Consider the following 20,332-nt stretch of genomic DNA (forward strand, 5'->3'; position numbering starts at 1 on the left):
CGCATAAAATACTATTCCTTTCAGTATTTTAGCGAAAGCTGGTGCGTTGCCGTAGCAACGTCTTACAACACTTGGGTGTTAAATATGCTAGTTATTCCTTCAGAATATTAGCAAACAGGGTAATATCAGTCTTTGAATGAAGGTTTCAGTTAGTTATAATAGCCACTGTGAGTTAAAGTCGCTAAATTAGCAGTTAATTTTAGCCTAAAAGAGTTAGACAGAATCACTTACACACTGCACCTTTAATGAGGAACTGAATTTTAACCTAAAAGGTTAGCCAGAAATTATTACACGTTGCACCTTTAAGGAAAAACTGAATTTTAACCTAAAAGGTCAACCAGAATTAATTTACACGTTGCACCTTTAAAGAAGCACTGAGTTACTGGTGAGAGTTCGATGCAGCTTCCTGCTCAGCGAAATCAGCACCACTCTGTTGCTGGTTCAAGGCTGAACAACTGATTATTTTTAATTCAAGCTCTTTGGATTTATTTGTTTGTTTGTGCCGGATAGAAATCTCTGTGTATCCCTAGCCTCACACGGGGCACCAATTAATGTTGGGGTTATTAGGAGCGAACAATTAGTAAGCTTCAACTTACTTTTGGATTCTTCAATAAATTCTGTAAATATGGGAATATTTACTGATTTATTAATTAATTAAGATATTCTTAGATATCCCGGGGCACCACCCCGTTCTACCGGGGAAAAATTGAATCCAAAACTCTTATCAGTCTTTCTTGAAGTTCGTAGAATCCTCGGAGCAGAGACTTCTCTTCGACACAACAAAGGTACTGGACACAAAAATCTGAATTTTATGACATTTAATTAAACAATTTGTTAAATGAATAAACAATGAAATAAATGAATGATAACCATGTGATATAATAAGATGGATGTGTTTGCGTGTGATGGAGGATGTATGAATGGGGTCCTTTGTTCTCACAAAGGAGTAGAGTGTGTGTGTGTGTGTGTGTGTGTGCATGTGTATGGATTAAAAATGGAGTCTTGAATACAAGATGGCTGACCCCTTTGTCTGGCTAAAGTGTGGGTGGCAACTTGCACTTTAACTTCCAAGGCACTTAGAATCAGAAGTAACTTAACCTTAAAATCACTCAAAACATTTCAAAGGATCATGAAACAACACAAAAGATTAATCACAAATTAATATCTTTTAGTTTCACCACTTGGCCATAGTAGAAAACATTTAAAGATATTCAAACAATGATAAATAAGCAGTTTATTCTTTCAAAATGACCCGACGGACGTATTTGGGAGCGAAAGAGAAACTCGTCTGGTAATTTGAAGCAATAGCGCAGTTTTATTGCTTATTCTGGACTATAGAGGAAACGGAAGAAGAAGGAGAGAGAGAAAGAGATGAGTTTCTGATCACCAGAAGAGCGAGGCGTCCCTCACTCTTTGAGTTGACGGTTCTCCGTGTTTCTCCGCAGTTTGGCGTCGTCCGTCGGTTTGATGCTTTCTCCGTTGTTTGGCGTTCTCCGTGAGTTTGACGGAGTTGCGGATTTCCCTTCACGGTTCTGTGTGTTCTTCCTTTCAGCAGTTAGAGCAGCGAGCGGTTGAACAGACCTGATGGCTTGTAGTTTAGCTTCCAGCGGTTCCGTGAGCTCAACTTGGGCACTTAGAGCTTCCGCGTGCTCAAGGGAGTCGGAGCGTTCGACAAGCGTGTCCTTACCGCCAGGTATCCTGGGCAAAAGAACGAAGTTCCTTTGTCTTTGCTGATGATTTATAGTCTGAGTTCGCGGGAAAAGCTCCATGGCCTCCCACACACGCAGAACGTGTTTCTGGTATTAGGCGGTGACATCATCCCAATGCTTCTGTGTGCAAAGCATCATGGGAAATGAAGTTTCTTGGTGCTGATGTGATTATTTGCTTTTCAGAGCAATTTGAGCACAATCATTTTGGAGAAAATCACTGCATAGTAATTTCCTCATGAGGTCAGACCCTCAACACAACAAATTCTTTTACACCCAGATTTCACAATTTCTTTCAGATACAAAGGTTCTGATAAACATCTAACTTACATCACACCACCTACACATCACATTCCATCACCGCATATCCACTCCATCACATCTCATTATTCATATCTGGTCATGTATAATCATTAGTTTAGAAAAGAATAAAATTCCTTTTAACTATAAACCTGACTCTGAATTAATACGAAGTGTGTTAATGGTCCCTGAACAAGTAAAAGTAACTATAATCTTCTGATTAAACATTCAAAGATCAATCAGGTTGATATTGATATTTATATGGAATCCTCACATCTTATTGGTCATAATTATTTGCAGTCGTCATGCTATAAAGTGTGACCGCTACAGTAGCTTCAGAAGGCATGGCTTGGATAACAGCAACAAGACTCTACCACCACTCTGCAACATCAGTGTTTTATCTCCATATGCCACAAGCCTGAAGGAGTTCTGCTGTGTGGTGGAGTTGGTTATGCTAATGTTAGCTTCTACTTGTCAAGATGTTCTCCACGGTTTCCTGAACTTTAAACAACAACAGCCTTTCCTGTCGTGAGTCAAAATAAGTGAGTCCATGAACATTAAGAGACAATAACACGTAGATCTGTCAGGCTTCTCAAATCCTAGAGTTTCACTGCCTATTTTCTATCAAAGCTAATGCAGGATATATGTGTAGGAGACTATTCACGTTCAGCCTGCATGAAAAACTCAACCGATTATAATCAGAAATAATAATTAAAAATGTTTATTTACAATGTTCCACACATTTAAAGTTAGAGAGCTTACTGCAACAAATATTAATTGATAACAAATCTCAGAAATCCACATCTATCCCCTAAAAAGCATTAACAGAGGAGCTGCGCACAAAAAACAGCAATGAAGTATTTACAAAGTAAATTAATTTAATTATGGTATTTTCAAACATTATGTTGATATTTACAACACAGAACATCTTCATTTCATTATTAAACCAGAAAAGCTAATTTAATGGTTATAATTCTTAATTTTCCTTTGTGAGTTCACAACACACGAACCACATCGCATCGTTACCACAACCACAACGACCGCACACGTGCAGATTCATTACACCGAGTTTCACTGATTGTGTATAACTGATTAAAAAAAGAGTGGCTTTAGTCAATCAGCCCCAAGTACTTATTTTAATACTTGGCGATAAAATTTGCCATTAGAAACACGGGGCGGCCTCTTATTTCTTCCTGCTAGTTTTAATATGAACATAATTGGCGATGCATCATAAAATTAGTCAAAAATCTGGCACTGATTTCAAAATGAAACAACTAAGATTGACTCATCCATCAAGACATTTTGTAAACAGCTGTGATATTTAAAAAGGGGAGAATAAACATTGATGCCGCACTCATTGTACACATGCACATCACAGGCGTGTCATGCACAAGAACACCAATTTGCACAAATTATTATCCGCTTCAGCTGATAATCTCTTCAAAGGTTAGACAGAAAGGAATGCAACATAATTAGAAAAATGAGACACTTGAATAACAGACATGTTTTACAAATAAATATACAATTAAAAATGAATATGTTTTATCTTCTTTGAAACTGGATCATTATTAACAGTTAACTGATTTAGTAAGCTGCTGCACGTTGAAAGCTGTGAGGGAGGAAAACTTGAGGGGGAGGAGGGGGTCGTGTTGCTCAGCATCTTCACTCTTTGGAGCTGGAGTCGATCCTCTCCTGCCTCCGCTTCATGATTTCCTGCAGCTCTGAGTCACCGCGGGACTTCTGTAAAGAGAAAACTGCTTTACAGGGTTCTGTTCTCTTGACAGATCCCAATACGGAGCTTGTAACACTTAAGATGGAAAGTGATGCAAATGTTTGCAGTTTTACAGCAAGATAAGAAGATGGTGTCCTGGTTTATCATTCAAAATCTAAGGTAACAGCATACAAATGGTCAAAGTTAGCCTTGTTTGTGTAGTCAGATTTGCACTCAAACATTTTATTTTCTTATTTTTGCTGTTCTTTGTCTTATATTTCCTTATGAATCATGCATTGTGAATTGTTGTGGATGACAAAAGCCTGCTGTTACTACAATCTTCCTGATGGTGGCAGCAGAGGGCAGCTGTTGCTAAATCAGGTGACAGAACTCAGATCTGCTGTCATTAGTCAGGCTGTCTGATTGCTGCTCTGTTTTATCTTTTCTCTGAGTCAGATTGTGAATTTTCAGCATTTGACAAAATGATGATGTGGTCAAGCTTTGAGATGCAGCACACAGAATATCCCTGATGTGCTTCACATCAGAAAAACTCTAAAGGGTTTTAGTGAAACACGTAAACCTCAGATGATGAGAGTAAATAAAAATTCTTCTAAAATAAAACAGTTTGTTGTCATGAGCCTGACGATTTGAGCAGTCTGTGATTTTAAATATTCCATCAGGTGTGTGATTCTGTTTTTGTTGCCTACACAGTTTCAGACCTGAGTCAGGGCTCCCTCTTCATTAGGAGTGCGTGTGTTTCACTACTCCTCAACATTAACGACATTTCACAAATCACAGCTAATAAATCAGTTTCAGTTTTGAGTTTGTAACAAAGTCTATATTCTTTTGATGTGAACAGATTATTGCTCTAGAATTTAGTTTTGTGTGATTAATTTCATTATTTATTTTTCTTTTATGACTGGTTTATTATTGACAATAAACTGTAACGTCAACAAGTCCTGTCAAATACCTGATTACAACAAACCCAACCAGTTTTTTATTTCAAGCAGAACTTGTAATCATTTATTTTATTGTCTGACCGACAACAGATTTCATATTTCTAAACGTACAACTTGTCCTAACATGCTCTCTGGTCAAAATGCATCAGACTTTGTTTTTGGGAGCGAGTTTGTAAGCTACTTAAATGAAGAGGAGTGTAACTGACCTCTAGCTGTGCCTTCTGCAGGGAGATCTGGTTGAAGACGCGACTGCCTTCATCGCCACACACGGTGTTCAGCTCTTGTTTGTTCAAGGAAAACAGCTGAGCTCCCGTCAGGATTCCCAAACATTCAACAGTCCTGTGAAGAGAACAGTTGGGATAAGGAGTTACTTAATTGCTCAGATCCCAATCATTTATCATAAATCCGTCAAACCAAAACCAAACACTGACGTATCCAACAACCTCGCCACTAAAGTCACTGGTAACAAAGCTGTTCTAGCAGCTCTTGCAGCATGCTCAGTTTCATCATTTCAAACTACACCAGCCCTCCTCCTGACATCCATTCCAGATGTTCAGCATCTGTAGTTCCAGACTACAAACCTACCTGCAGCTATCAACATTACAAACAGGGGCGTCCTTCCTCATCTACAAGAATAACTCAAAGATGTGAAACACCAGTACTTCAAACTTTCTCACACACACCCTTATAAAGTATATTCGCTATCTATACCACACGAGATATTAAAATGTATAACTTACACTAAAATATGCCGTTATAGTAGATGTTACTACCTGTACTAAAGCATGTGTCCTGTTCCAAACCTCTGAAAATGTACGTCCACTAGCTTCTCGGTACATCTGCAGGAGCTAAACTACTGCTGCTGCTTTCAAAGACAGATGTTTAGTTCCTAATAGACAAAAAAAACAACCAAATAAAAACAACAATAGTCAGACAGACACCTATACTTAGCATGCTAGCAGCTGCAGGGTAATCCATCTCATAGAATGTGGAGAAACACAAAGACAGCTCATGATAATGAACTGTCCCTACAGAGCAAGGCTGACTCACTCTATAGTTGTGTTTAGGGTGTGACCCTTGAAGGCATGTGGAGGTGTTTTGGGGTAAGTGGTGAACTTACGATTTGGAGAAACCTTTGGCATTGAGCCACACGGTCACCTCCTGTGGCTTCGACTCGTAGGTGAGAGGAACTTGAGCGGTGGACGATCGCTTGATTTGGATCTTTTTAGGCGGCTGCTTTTTGTTTTCAGTGATTTTTATTAAAAGCTCGCTGTTGACCTCGTCCATCACTGCAGAGCAGAAACACGATGGGAGCAGATGTCAGAACAAGAGTTTCTAGTCTGTCACTTTAATACGTTTACTCACTTTTGTCTTTTTGTGCCCCCTTGAAACTGTCTCCGTGTTTCAGAGATCCAGAAGGCGACATCCTGTAGCCTTTCTACACACACACACACACACACACACACACACACACACACACACACACACACACACACACACACACACACACACACACACACACACACACACACACACACACACACACGCGCGCACGCACGCACGCACGCACGCACGCACACACACACACACACACACAGAAAAACTCAGATCATGAGAGTCAAAAGGGTGTTACTCTTAAAAACTGGTTCTTCATTCAGTTCGTTCTGGTAGAAACATTTTTGAACAGAAGCCAAAAGTGAAATATGCGAGTCTGTCACTCAAGGACGAGTCGCCGTGTTCATTTTCTACAGCAGGGTTTAGTGCATGCAGCTCACAAGGCGGGTGGGAAGGTGAGTGGCGCGTAATGCGTGGATCTCGATAAACAGGAAAGGAAGTTGAGTCTCGTTCTGTTGACATACTCAGGATTATCGTGTCCTGGGTGACTGAGAGCTTTCTTTTTTCTCCATAGCATTTCATAAACAAAAGATAAACAGTTCACTAAACAATAGGCCAACTGTAAATTTAAAGGGGGTAAAGATGAATAAAAAAATACCTAAATTACTAATAAATATTCTATGAATTATAATTAAAGACATAAAAATACTGAATAAAATCAGTTTGATCAGTGGAAGTGGAACAGCATTATAAATGCTCTAAAATGTTTTTTTTCCCACACTTGTTCAGTTTTTTTTTTAATTGTTTGATTAACTTATGTCAAATGTTTGATTTTAATTATGTGCACAAAATTAGGATTCAGGAGATGTTTTGACCACGTCAGTGGCCTCAGCACCAGAGACTGGAGGGTCCAAAGTCCCCCAGACTGCTTCCTCACTGGACGATGTGTCGGTGGGATTGAGAAGGTCTTTGAAGTACTCTGCCCACCGATCCAATACGTCTTGAGTTAAGGTCAGCAGCACACTAGCACACTATAAAGATGCTGGATGGGGGACCAGAATCTCCTCAAAGCTGTATGGAAGTCTTGCTCCATGATCTCACCGAACTCCTCACATGCCTGGGTTTTTACCTCTGCAGCCACCTGAGCCGCACTCCACTTGGACCGTCTACCCATCAGCTGCCTCTGGAGTCCCACAGGCCAAAAAGATCTGATAAGACGCTTTCTTCAGCTTGACAGCATCCCTAACCACCTGTGTCCACCAGCGGGCTCAAGGGTTGCCACCACGACACGCACCGATGACCCTGCGGGCACAGCTGCATTCAGCCGTCTCGATAATGGAAGCACGGAACATGGCCCACTCAAACTCAATGTCCCCGGAATGGGTTCAAAGTCCTGTGTAACGTGAGGAAATATGGGTTTTCTGTCACAAAGGTGGTGTTGGACTCAGCTGGGTCAAAGCTGGGTCATTGAAAACTTTCACCCACAGATTAAGACCTGAACACCAGCGAGTCTGGGAGGAAACCATAACATCTGCCACCTGCGGTACCAGAAGAAGGAGTTCTCATGGACAAGTAGTCATAACAAGTCAAAACATAAAGTTTAAACTTCCTTTTCTTGTTTTGAATGTTAAAAGTTTAATCATCAATTTGCTCATTATAAATGTGTTTTAATCAAATGAATGACTATTATGCTTTGGGGTAATTATAAGAGATTTAATGAATCCATAATTAGATAATGTTGAGAGTGTTTGTTGCTGACCTTCACACACACTCAAGCACACACACCCACACACAGATTCTCACAGTTAAACTCCAAACACATTTGCTGACGCACACGTTTGCTATGAGAAGAGAAAGGCTTTTGGTAAGTTTCAGTCTGATGATTTCAGTTCGTGTTGGACAACGAAAGAGAGTGGACCTGAAAACCAAAGGGGGAGCAGAGCCTGTTGGCTCGTTCTTCCCCCCTTTCACGCTGTTCCTGTCAGCCAGACAGAATAGCTGAATCGCGACTTCTAACGCAGACTCATTACCGAGTCTTTTGATTTCTGAGTGAATTAACTTAAGAAAGCGCATCGACAAACCGCTCTACCATCCACGTGTACCGAGGGCAACTCTGGACCGGTTCCGTTCGACACCTACGTCTCCTGTCAGCCGCCGGTGTCATCTGGATGAACCACAACATCCTCCACGGCCCGGATCCGAAAGAGGGTCCACAAGAGTTCGGTGAGACAGAGCACGGTGTTTAGCGTTTGATGCAGTTCTCTGATAAGACCTAAGTTTATCCAAACCATCACTTCACTCAGACACCTGTTTCTTCCTGAAGCAAAATCAGATACACACACGCATCCATCTCACCTCATGTTCAATTCTCACTACACTTTGCACACACACGCATCCATAATCACATCATATCACTCTCAATCTTCATTCACCGACAGAAGGTCTATTTGAGCAAGAACAGCATATCAACTGTTAAAGATTGTCCCACAAGTTGCCAATGTTGATTGTTATTTCCTGTTTGTCAATTTTAAAATCATTAGTTTAATTTGAAGAATTAAAACTTTTAATTGTCAAACTGGTTTCCTCATTGAACTGAAACACAGACACACAGATATTATCGTCAGTTTATCGATGAAAACAACCTTTGAGTCTTCTTAACAATATAACTGAGTAAAGACAGTTTTTCCTTACAATATGGCTAAGCCAGCCAATGTCTTATTACAATATGGCTGAGCCAGCAAATTTTCTTTACAATATGGCGAGCCAATTCAGCTGCCAACATTGACCTCCGACCCGGAGTTAGGTGCTGCACCTTTTACGGGGCGGAGTTCTAGTCAGTCTGTAACTACTCTGGTTAAACCGGGTTTTTCTGATTCTGTGTGGGAACCTCCATCATTCTTGGGAATAAAGTATTCTTGGCTTCAGTTTTCAGGACAGGCCATGTTCCTAAAGCTAGTGTCATGTCTGTATCTGATTCTAAACATAGCTAGGTTTGCTTTGACACCTGTGACACAACCATCCTTGGATCACTCCTTTTCAGAACCTCCAAGTTCAACACCTCCAGGTCTTTGGACATCTGAACACCTACTCTTTCAGCACGATTCAGGTGACACTGTGCATCTTCTTGGTAATAGGGCTTTTAAGTGCTTAAGAACTGTTCTTTGTTATGCTTCTCCTGTCTCACAGACACGGCATAAGTTTGAGATAAAAAAGGGGGGTGGGGAGCCTCCTCCTGCTTTGCGAGCATCATTTTCGCATTTCCAGTTCACTACTACTTCTGATCACAACAAAGTCGCCTCCGTAAAGCTGCAACCCAACTTTGAGCAGGTAAAATCAGGTTCTGATCTAACAATTATACCATCAGCTTCACTCAAGTTCCGGACGGAACCCTCAGGTAAATTCAAACGAGTTTCCCTGTGGGTTCGTAACACAAGATACAAACAGTTTGATAACCAAATCGCTTATGAGCCTGCTCCCACAGATACGTCCAAACTCGTGTCTCTGTGGGTCCGCAATACCAGATTCAAAACGCTTACTGAACACCTCTGTTCTGACCAACTCTATTCTGACCGGATTCTTTTCCACTAACTGGTGGACCGTTACAAATTCTCTCGTTTGTGGGATGAATTTTTAACAAATGTGATATCCTTTGAATTTTTTTTTTCAGGTTGCCTGCCTCCAGCCAGGACACCTGCTACTAACTCACATTTTTAGGGATTACTAACCTACTGATTTACATTTTAGAATTGATTTACATCTCTGTCTTTTTATTAGTGCTTTGTGTAGCATGATTATATTTGATTACAAATTTAATTTTATTTTGTTACTATTTCCCTTAAAGGGCCACAAGCCAATTTGCCCTTCATTTTCATGATTATTTCTTTTATATTTATGCCTTTAATTGGTGCAGCCTGCTGAGTTTCACATATCAGTTAGGATTAACTTTCTGTTATTTGTGTTTTCTCTGCATCACGTTTTTACATGACATGTAGAACAGGGTGCAGAACATTTTTTCTTTAGATAATTCACAAAAGGCATCCACATTTTCCCAGAGGTACCCATAGATAGGTTTTGATTGATTTCTTTGATTTGCATCAAATGTTATCTATCGTGTGGGCTGTCTCACTTTGTCTCCTTCTCCGAGCTCGTATGGACTACATCCCATCAGAGGGGTCGTCTTCACCATCCTTCAGCTGGTTTCCTGTCGCATGGGGCTTCGGTCGTGGTTCGAGAGGTGTCGAGGTCTGCGCTGGAATTCACTTGGATTACGCCTGAGGAATACATCACCTGCCCAGCTCCGTGTGACACACGAGCTGCTTATCCTTTGAATACCTTTGCATTATTGCTGATGAAATTAACTACTGTTGGCATAGATCTGCTTTCAAGATTCCCTAAGTGGATTACTTTACAATGATTGCAACAGTTTTGGCCTTAATCATCTAATCAGGATATACTCCCTTCTACACGAGACCTGTGGAGACGCTTCATCGTTCCTGCCTTCATCTGGGATGTCTACCTTCACGAGTACATCACGTTATTGAGGTTGTGACGTCAGGTGGCCTCTGCTTGACCACCATGTCGTCACAAAAGGGGGGATCTGTAACGTGAGGAAATATGGGTTTTCTGTCACAAAGGTGGTGTTGGACTCAGCTGGGTCAAAGCTGGGTCATTGAAAACTTTCACCCACAGATTAAGACCTGAACACCAGCGAGTCTGGGAGGAAACCATAACATCTGCCACCTGCGGTACCAGAAGAAGGAGTTCTCATGGACAAGTAGTCATAACAAGTCAAAACATAAAGTTTAAACTTCCTTTTCTTGTTTTGAATGTTAAAAGTTTAATCATCAATTTGCTCATTATAAATGTGTTTTAATCAAATGAATGACTATTATGCTTTGGGGTAATTATAAGAGATTTAATGAATCCATAATTAGATAATGTTGAGAGTGTTTGTTGCTGACCTTCACACACACTCAAGCACACACACCCACACACAGATTCTCACAGTTAAACTCCAAACACATTTGCTGACGCACACGTTTGCTATGAGAAGAGAAAGGCTTTTGGTAAGTTTCAGTCTGATGATTTCAGTTCGTGTTGGACAACGAAAGAGAGTGGACCTGAAAACCAAAGGGGGGGGCAGAGCCGGTTGGCTCGTTTCTCCCCCTTTCACGCTGTTCCTGTCAGCCAGACAGAATAGCTGAATCGCGACTTCTAACGCAGACTCATTACCGAGTCTTTTGATTTCTGAGTGAATTAACTTAAGAAAGCGCATCGACAAACCGCTCTACCATCCACGTGTACCGAGGGCAACTCTGGACCGGTTCCGTTCGACACCTACGTCTCCCCTGTCAGCCGCCGGTGTCATCTGGATGAACCACAACATCCTCCACGGCCCGGATCCGAAAGAGGGTCCACAAGAGTTCGGTGAGACAGAGCACGGTGTTTAGCGTTTGATGCAGTTCTCTGATAAGACCTAAGTTTATCCAAACCATCACTTCACTCAGACACCTGTTTCTTCCTGAAGCAAAATCAGATACACACACGCATCCATCTCACCTCATGTTCAATTCTCACTACACTTTGCACACACACGCATCCATAATCACGTCATATCACTCTCAATCTTCATTCACCGACAGAAGGTCTATTTGAGCAAGAACAGCATATCAACTGTTAAAGATTGTCCCACAAGTTGCCAATGTTGATTGTTATTTCCTGTTTGTCAATTTCAAAATCATTAGTTTAATTTGAAGAATTAAAACTTTTAATTGTCAAACTGGTTTCCTCATTGAACTGAAACACAGACACACAGATATTATCGTCAGTTTATCGATGAAAACAACCTTTGAGTCTTCTTAACAATATAACTGAGTAAAGACAGTTTTTCCTTACAATATGGCTAAGCCAGCCAATGTCTTATTACAATATGGCTGAGCCAGCAAATTTTCTTTACACCTGTCAGAGGTGGGAATTGACACTACTTAACCAGATGTTTTTAGCAGAACCTCACAACATGTTTAGGTCTGCCAGGACTGACTGGTCCTCCCCACCATCGAAGCCAACTCACCACCAGGTAGTGGTCAGTGTCAAATTCATGCGGCCGCAGATAAGGTGAGACGACAACAAAGTCGATCATCGAGCTGCAGCCTAAGATATCCTGGTGCCAAGAGCAGTGGTGCCTGAACACGGTGTTCATTATGGACAATCCATGACGGGCACGTCCAATAGCAAAACACCTCTCAGATTCAGATCAGGAGGGCCGTACCTCCCCACCACACGTCTCCTGGTCTCTACAGTCTCACTGTTGTTGCCCACATGAGCATTGAAGTCCCCCAGGGGAACACAGGAGTCACCCGAAGGAGCTCTCTCCAGCACCCCCTCCAAGGACCCTAAAAAGGACGGGCAGTCTGACCTGCAGTTTGGTGCATAAGCACAAACCACAGTCAGGACCCGTCCCCTCACATGTAGGCAGAGGGAAGCTACCCTCTTGTTTAGCAGGGTAAACCCCAATGTGCAGGCACCAAGATGGTGGACATCTAGTTTGCCCACCTCTGCTGGGCGACTCTCAGTGGGTGAAACTCCACCAGAGAGGTGACTTTCCACATACCGAGAGCCAGCTTCTGAAGCCGAGGATCAGACTGCCAGGGTCCTTGTCCTCGGCTACCACCCATCTCAAATAGCAACCAGCTCAGTAGCCTGGGACTGGGTCGTACCAAAAACTTTAAAAATGGACCCAATGCCTCCCTGCCTGACACTCAGCTTTTAAGGGGTTAAACCACCAAATGGTTCCCGAGCGCGGCCACAGCTGCAGCTCACCACTCCCCATGGGGATGGGTCAAACGCGGAGAACAAATTTCACACACACATTAATGGTGAGCCCATGGGGCCCCATTGGAATATCATACAAACCTGTTAATAAAAGTGTTTTATAGTTGTTTAAATGTTGGGATGAGTGGATCTATACACAGCTACACAGTTATGGTGAATAGTATTCAGAGCTCCACTAGTGGCATACCTGGCCGTGGGGGCTCTCTGGCTCTTCTATCCTCACAACATCCAGGATGTTAAATGGGACAAAACCAGTTTGCCCACTACGATTTCGTAGTTTCCACCACTGTTTGTCATCTTCTATCACCTGAGGGGCAGATTCCACATGTCACAACATGGAACTGAAAACAGACGGAAGGCCCATCCACTGCTGATTCATACTCAAGTCTAATTTGGAAATGAAGGCATCCCAACCTCGAGGATCTCATCCTGCAGCACTGACAGCTCGTTGGCATTCCTCGCAACAAAGTGGTAACGGATTTTGGCATATTTACGGCCGTTGGGACTTCCATCGTTAGACCTGGTGGGACACATGCATCATTAATTGGTGTGTGGTTGTGCGTGTGTGAGGTGTAAAAGACATGAGAAACGTCTGTAGAACACTTACCCGTTCAAGGGAGAATGTCTTCCATAATACTACAACAAAACATACATGCAGATTTATTTAAAGGTTTGACATTTTACAGCCAGCACACATAACAAATGTAACCCTTACGTCATCAGCTGATAGTTTTCTAAAATCAGGGCTGGTGGGGGACCCTAGTGGTGGAGATGGGCCTTCAGTTTCCCACGGTGAAGTCATGAAAAGCTCCGCCGGTGGCTCCCAGCCATTCCGGAATCTGGGGTAATAAGGAGGAGCGCATTGATCCACGGGCCACTCTGCTCTGCAGGAGGAGGAAGGAAGATTTTAACTGGTGATCCTTGACCTATGCTCAGACTGAGCCTCCAGCATCACATTAAAATATACCTGGGTCTGGTCCACCCGTCCCCGAGCAGCTCAAACAACGTCATCTCTTTGGGGGTGAGGTGTCCCCGCAGGAAGTCGACAGCGTCTCTAGACAGGTGAGGAGCAATGATTGAACGAGCCAGCTCAGGACTTCCACAGCTCTGCATCACCTGAGGACATGTTCAGAAGATTAAAGCTGGAACTGGATCACCAAAAAAGTGCTGCACATTATGCAGAAATATAAAATGACTTTCAAAAATGCATAACCCTAAGGATTCAGTTCAAATCTTTCATTGGTTTCGCTAAAGGAAATGAAACTCTGCAGACAATACGTCAGGACAATAAGCATGCCAAAGCATGCAGACTAAAAATAAAAGAGTATCCAGAGTGTTAAATGCAGCACCTAAGTGTGTTTTCTGTGTAGCTCTACCAAAGGCGTGGCTCGACACTCCGGCTTGGGAACAACGTTACGTACGTGCTGCTGCACCTGTCTCACAGCTAAAAGCCACAACACTCTAGTCGGGCGGGTGCTGAGATGAGCAACAGTAGGTGTGGCACGGGAGAAAAATAAAACAAAAAGACAAAACTCTGATGGAAAAATGTGAGTTATGAACTGCGTGAAACTCAATGAGCGTGTTGTGCTCTCTGATTTCTTCTGGTCTAGAGGATTGTGGTTGCTGCAGAGCTACAACTCATTTTGAGACGTGACATGAAATTACACTAAATAAAAATGTACTTATAGATGAAACTCAATTTTAAAAAGCAGCTCATGTTGTAAACAGGCTTTAGATCAAACTGACTGCTCTTACCAGCTCCAGAGGACCAAACAGAAAGTGAACCAGCTCAGAAGCACTGGGATTCTGCAGGTGTCTCTTCAGTTTGGCCTGCAGGGGGCAGAGTGACAGAAAAACCGGGTTAAGACGATGAAAAGAGCAGCTGCTTAAGGATGAAGGTTAGGAACTCACCAAGAGGTTGAGGGCCAGCTTCAGTTTCTGCAGGCTGTCAATGAACTCGGCTTCAGTGGGGGGTTTGGCTCTCAGGGTCAGCATGCCCTCTGGAAACAAGCAGAGCAGCAATGACCACACACGGACTCCAGAATTACCCGTCAGACATGCTGCAGACAGGACAGAGCTTTCACTCTCTGGCCAAGGGTCAGTTAGAAAACATTTACCTTTTGTCACAAAAGCGTGTGACTCCAGCAAAACCACAGTGGCCAGTTAAAAAGACACCTGAAAGGCTCACCTTGGCCAGAGTAGGAAAGGATTGTGGTCAAGAGGTCAAAAAGATCATTTGACCCAGGAAATCAAGGAAACGTTTGTAATATGTTGAGTTTCACATCAAAAACTAATTCTGTCCCTTTTTGCAACAACAACTAAATTGGTCTGAGCAGTCGGGTCACAAGCAGACATGTGGGATTTAGTTAGTGCAGGTGAACTTACGTCTGATTGGTGGACATTAAAAAAAAAAACAAATTAATGAGTAAAAAGTGTACAAACAGGAGATGTGGCCTCAGAGTTTAAATTCTTTATTTTTAACAAATCTGATTATTTATCAGGTTCAACAAATGGTATTTAAACTACTTCTTAACTGGTATTATGGGAGGGAAATTAACAATACTAGTTACCCTGAACACACACACACACACACGCACACACACGCACACAAGTATGACCACACACGTACACATGCCCACACACATGCACACACACACACACACACACACACGCACGCACACAAGTATGACCACACACGTACACATGCCCACACACATGCACACACACACACACACACACACACACACACACACACACACACACACACACACACACACACACACACACACACACGCACGCACACAAGTATGACCACACACGTACACATGCCCACACACACGCACACACACACCTACCCACACACACACACACACACACACACGCACGCACACAAGTATGACCACACACGTACACATGCCCACACACACGCACACACACGCACACACACACACCTACCCACACACACACACACACACGTGCACACATTAGGGGTCGTATCAACTAGTCGACTTCACTGCTCTGTAGTGACTTTCATCGACTAGTCGCTGTCACGTGATAATGACTGACAAGATGCAGTCCTCGGAAAAGACAGCAGGTGATGAGCCCCTGCGTGTTGGGAGACGACGCGCTGTGCCAGAGCGTCGGTATCTGACGCCTGCGGTAAAACGGACATTCGACCGAATTGTGACCTTTACCCTCTTGCAATTTTACCTTCCCCTCACCCCCATCCTAATCTTAACCAGCATGCACATGCAAAGCTCTGATCGCTGACGCGCTCCAGACATCTGCGTCCTGAGCACGGCCACAGTAGCATTATCAAATCAGGTGTCGCCACCTCAAAAACTAATTTAACACGCGATCATTCATGTCGGCTCATTTCCTTTTATGTTTTCTGTCTTTTATTTGTGCCTGATGCGTTTCGCTGCTGTGGAGCAGAGCTCATCACCTTTTTGTCCTCCGGTGACGCACCCTACCGGTGCAGCCGGCACGCACTCCGCTGTTTTTGCAGTCGGTAGATCTTTTAGAAATGTAGTTCAAAGGTAACTCATAAGGTGAATATATATAAAGCCAGGTAGCAGTTTTTCTTTAGGATTGAGAGGAGATGCAGGAAGATAATAAACAGGCAGGACAGAAAAATAGTCAAATAAAAACAAGTTAGTTTTTGTACCTGGTGGTTGCAACAAACAGACACCATTGAGGGTAATCAGAAGTGAGGAACAGAAAATGAACTTATTATTTTAATGTTTAGAGCAGCAGGAACTCTGAGAGGCTGCAGGTGCATCAGTGAGTTTGCGGCCGCTGCGCAGGGGGAGGACTGAAGTGGAGCAGTAGGTGTAGATGCAGAAACTACCGTTGTTAAAAGAGATGTGTTTGACTTTGAAAATGGTCACCCATCGTCAGTTTTAGCCGCTTCAGGTGTATGACGTCATCAACAACTAGTCGAAGTCGACACGTGTGCACACACACACAAGTATGATCACACATATGTACACACATACCGTAAATCCTCTAATACAGGCCCGGGCCTCTATTTGACTCAAGCTCATCAAGCTCCAGGCCTTTATTGGAAGGAGGGCCAGTATTAGAGGCAGGCCTCTATTTCCATTTGAGCAAAATGAACTAATGTTCCTTGGAGTTTTTGACAATTAAAATTGCGCCCACATTTTCAAAGTTAAACACATTTCTTTTAACAACGGTAGTTTCTGCTTCAGCCATCTCCCCCCTCCCCCTGCTTTAGCCCTCTCCCCCCTCCCCTGCTTTAGCCCTCTCCCCCCCTCCCCCTGCGCAGCGGCCGCAAACTCACTGATGCGCCTGCAGCCTCTCGGAGTTCCTGCTGCTCTAAACATTAAAATAATTATTTCATTTTCTGTTCCTCACTTCTGATTACCTTCAATGGTGTCTGTTTTTTGCAACAGCAGGTACAAAAACTAACTTGTTTTTATTTGACTATTTTTCTGTCCTGTCTGTTTATTATCTTCCTGCATCTCCTCTCAATCCTAAAGAAAAACTGCTACCTGGCTTCATATATATTCACCTTATGAGTTACCTTTGAACTGCAGTTCTAAAAGATCTACCGACCGCAAAAACAGCGGAGTGCTCGCTGTTTGTCGGCCGTATCAGTGATCAGTGCGTCGGGAGGACAAGGTGATGCGCGCAGCGCCCCGCTCCACAGCATGCAGCAAACGCATCAGGCGCAAATAAAAGACAGAAAACATTAAAGGAAATGAACCAACATGAACGATCGCGTGTCAGTACCTACGGTCTGGCACAGCGCGTTGCCCCCACCCCCCACCCCCCCACCCCCGAGCGCAGGAGCTTGTCACCTGCTGACAGCAGACTGCTGTCTTTTCCGAAGGCTGCATCTTGCCGGTCATTATCACGTGACAGCGACTAGTCGACGACAGGCATAAAAAGTCACTATAGTGAAGTTGACTAGTTCATACACCCCCTACTGCTGCTCTCCAGAGTGTTCTGCAGCATAATCAGCATGTTCTCTTTGAACTTGATAGTGTAATGACCTGGCTGGGGTTGTAAGCCAGGTGCATTCTGGGTATTGTGTTATATGTGTTTCCTATCGTTCTGCTAGTTCCTATGTGCTGATTTGCGTGTTGTGTGAGTGTTATGTAAGCCACAGGGAAGGTGATGTGTGTTCTGTGGAGTGGGTTGAATTAGCATGGTTAACTGACACCGTGACTCTGTGTGGTAGGAGCGTGATAGAGGATCGTGTCTGTAGCGTTACAAAGCGTTGAAGAAAAAGCCTATTAACGGTCTGCTTGAACCTCTACTGCCTCCTGCTGGTTGATTTGGGGAGTATAACCCTGCCGCTGGGACGCTCATACTTGCTTGTTACTTCATTCCACCCGGCCACAATAAGAGACTGGCCATTATTTACCTCAACCGACTTTGACACCGGCCACAATTGGAGACCCGGCCTTTAATTGAATACCGGCCTGTATTGGAGGATTTACGGTACACGCACACGCATGCATACACACAAGTGCACACACACACACACAAACAAATGCACAAATGCACAAATGCACGTGTGCAAACACACGTACACACACACACACATGTGCACACACACACTAACACACTAGGAGCATGAATTTAACATGAACTGTGAGAACGCAAAAATAAAAGAAAATTGAGTAATTGGGGCCTCCAGAATGACGGGTCATAACAGCTTTTGAAAGCAAAATATGCTCTTGTGTAAAAATGTGAAATCACCTGGTGTGTTGGTGAAACAGGAAATAGCACTCAGAGAAAGCAAATAACTCATGATTGCAATAATAAACAATAAATGATACTTCCAGAAAATGAGCACTTATACATGTTTGGAGGAGGTTCCTGGTCTGCATCACACAAAGAGAACCAAACATGATGGCGTGAGCAAAACGTGCATAATGTCACTGCATCAGCGCCACCACAGAAGAAGAAAGGGAGGCAGACCTGCTGGTCCTTTCTTCTTATTCTTCTTACTCTTGTTGCGTTGGTTGAGCTGAGAAAAGGCCTCTGCTGCCTTCTGCAGCCGCGCCACAAAGATCTCAATGTCATCCAGAGCACAGTTGAGGACTTGCTGTGCAATAAGGAGAAAAAAAAGAAAGTTTAAGGTGTTCTGAGGGTGGAGGACAAATGTAGAGCTGGGTAAACACTTACCACATCCTTCTCGATGCGTTGGGCCAGCTTTTCATGAGACTCCGGGTCATTCTGGCCCGAAACTCGCCGGTCTGTTTCCAGTCACACAAAACGTAACGTGACTAAACAAAAAATGCTGCAGGAGGGTTAAAAGAGAATTTAAAGTATTGTTACCTTGAGTGTTTGCAGCAGCTTCCACGCGTCGATTTGCCACAGGCGGGGGGCCCCTGGGGGCTGACGGAGGGAGGATGGTCTCTCTGTGACGCTTCATTTTCTCCTGGTTCACCCTGAAGGAGGAGAAGACATGAAGATGTCAGGTGATTTATGACCGTGTGTGTGTGTGTGTGTGTGTGTGTGTGTGTGTGTGTGTGTGTGTGTGTGTGTGTGTGTGTGTGTGTTTGTCTTACTTCAGAGTCTGAAGTCTCATTTTTTTCCCATGCTTGTTGTCTCCAATAGCGCTGTCCACATCTGCATGGACCATCTCAGCCTTGATTGAAACAAGACAGATGAAGAAGTTTTAATTGTAAACAACTATCTTTTCTTTTACTGTCCCTCTGCGTTACAGGTGCAACTTTAAGTCTATAAAGTAGGGATCTTTCTAGAAAGTTAGAGTTCCTGTTTAAAGGCAGATTTGGGGTGTTTCTTTACAAAGCTGAAAAAGGTCAGAATATGCACGCAAATCTGACCTCTTCCAAGAACAGCAGAGAGCATAAAAAAGACATAAAACACAGACATTCAAGGACATCTTGATAACAACAGACAGAGCGACGGCTGTAAAACCCACTATCACACTCACCTCCACCTCGTCACAGTGGAAGAAGTGGATGTCCGGTTTGTGCTGTTCCTTGTCCTGACACACAAGCAGCAGCACAGACGGGTAGCGCGTCTGATTCAGCACCGTCTGACACATTTGGATCGTGGACACGGGGAAGTTCTCCAGTTCTTCCTGCAGGGGAAAGAATGAAAACATTTGACGTCCATTCTGCAGCAACAACCACAAACAAACTATGACTTCTGATATTTGTTGATCTGATTGCATTCTGCACATTTGTTAGATGTATCATCAAGAATGTTTCATTATTGGATTAAAGGTTTTTACTTTGTAATTTCAGAACATTAACTGGATTCTGATGTTCTTTTTCCATTAGTGGCGATAAGTAACTAAAAGCCTGAATCTGGCAAACCAGACCCAAACCATGACACTACCACCACCATGCATCAGATGGATCAGCAAAGGCCTTTCGTTTTCCTTTACTATTGCACTTGTTTTATGAGTGATCCTCAAAACATTTAATTTTCCTTCAGGTGCACATACTCCTGACAGACTGTAGGCAGATGGAATTTATCATTTT

The 20,332-nt window shown here is 43.2% G+C and overlaps 2 protein-coding genes across 7 annotated transcripts in view; one reads left to right on the forward strand and one right to left on the reverse strand.

The window, feature by feature from the left end:
- Positions 1-2,711: 2,711 nt before the first annotated feature.
- Positions 2,712-20,332, reverse strand: part of eps8l2 (EPS8 signaling adaptor L2) — a 32,358-nt gene continuing 14,737 nt past the window's right edge. For all 5 annotated transcript variants that reach the window (XM_015964328.3, XM_015964325.3, XM_015964323.3 and 2 more), the window contains 16 exons: positions 19,777-19,926; positions 19,388-19,467; positions 19,155-19,267; positions 19,002-19,072; positions 18,795-18,921; positions 14,754-14,842; positions 14,598-14,672; positions 13,810-13,958; positions 13,558-13,726; positions 13,450-13,478; positions 13,257-13,362; positions 13,030-13,149; positions 6,042-6,114; positions 5,797-5,965; positions 4,883-5,015; positions 2,712-3,746 (listed from right to left, as the gene is read on the reverse strand). In XM_015964328.3, the coding sequence (XP_015819814.1) occupies positions 3,669-3,746; positions 4,883-5,015; positions 5,797-5,965; positions 6,042-6,114; positions 13,030-13,149; positions 13,257-13,362; positions 13,450-13,478; positions 13,558-13,726; positions 13,810-13,958; positions 14,598-14,672; positions 14,754-14,842; positions 18,795-18,921; positions 19,002-19,072; positions 19,155-19,267; positions 19,388-19,467; positions 19,777-19,926 (1,731 nt within the window). In that variant the 3' untranslated portion in view covers positions 2,712-3,668. The remainder of the gene's footprint in view (positions 3,747-4,882; positions 5,016-5,796; positions 5,966-6,041; positions 6,115-13,029; positions 13,150-13,256; positions 13,363-13,449; positions 13,479-13,557; positions 13,727-13,809; positions 13,959-14,597; positions 14,673-14,753; positions 14,843-18,794; positions 18,922-19,001; positions 19,073-19,154; positions 19,268-19,387; positions 19,468-19,776; positions 19,927-20,332) is intronic.
- On the forward strand, positions 7,415-10,798 carry LOC129153568 (uncharacterized). Of its 2 annotated transcripts, XR_011520455.1 has the most exons (3): positions 7,415-8,234; positions 9,052-9,117; positions 9,198-10,798. XR_011520455.1 is itself a non-coding variant. In XM_054733011.2 (2 exons), exons 1-2 carry the CDS (start codon positions 8,180-8,182, stop codon positions 9,597-9,599), a joined length of 603 nt encoding a protein of 200 aa, XP_054588986.1. In that variant the 5' UTR covers positions 8,102-8,179; the 3' UTR covers positions 9,600-10,798. The 2 variants fall into 2 exon arrangements, 1 of the variants encoding a protein (XP_054588986.1); XM_054733011.2 differs by having other exon boundaries at positions 8,102-8,234; positions 9,052-10,798.

The sequence above is a fragment of the Nothobranchius furzeri genome, chromosome 4 (genome assembly GCF_043380555.1).
Source record: "Nothobranchius furzeri strain GRZ-AD chromosome 4, NfurGRZ-RIMD1, whole genome shotgun sequence".
Classification (NCBI taxonomy): domain Eukaryota; kingdom Metazoa; phylum Chordata; class Actinopteri; order Cyprinodontiformes; family Nothobranchiidae; genus Nothobranchius; species Nothobranchius furzeri.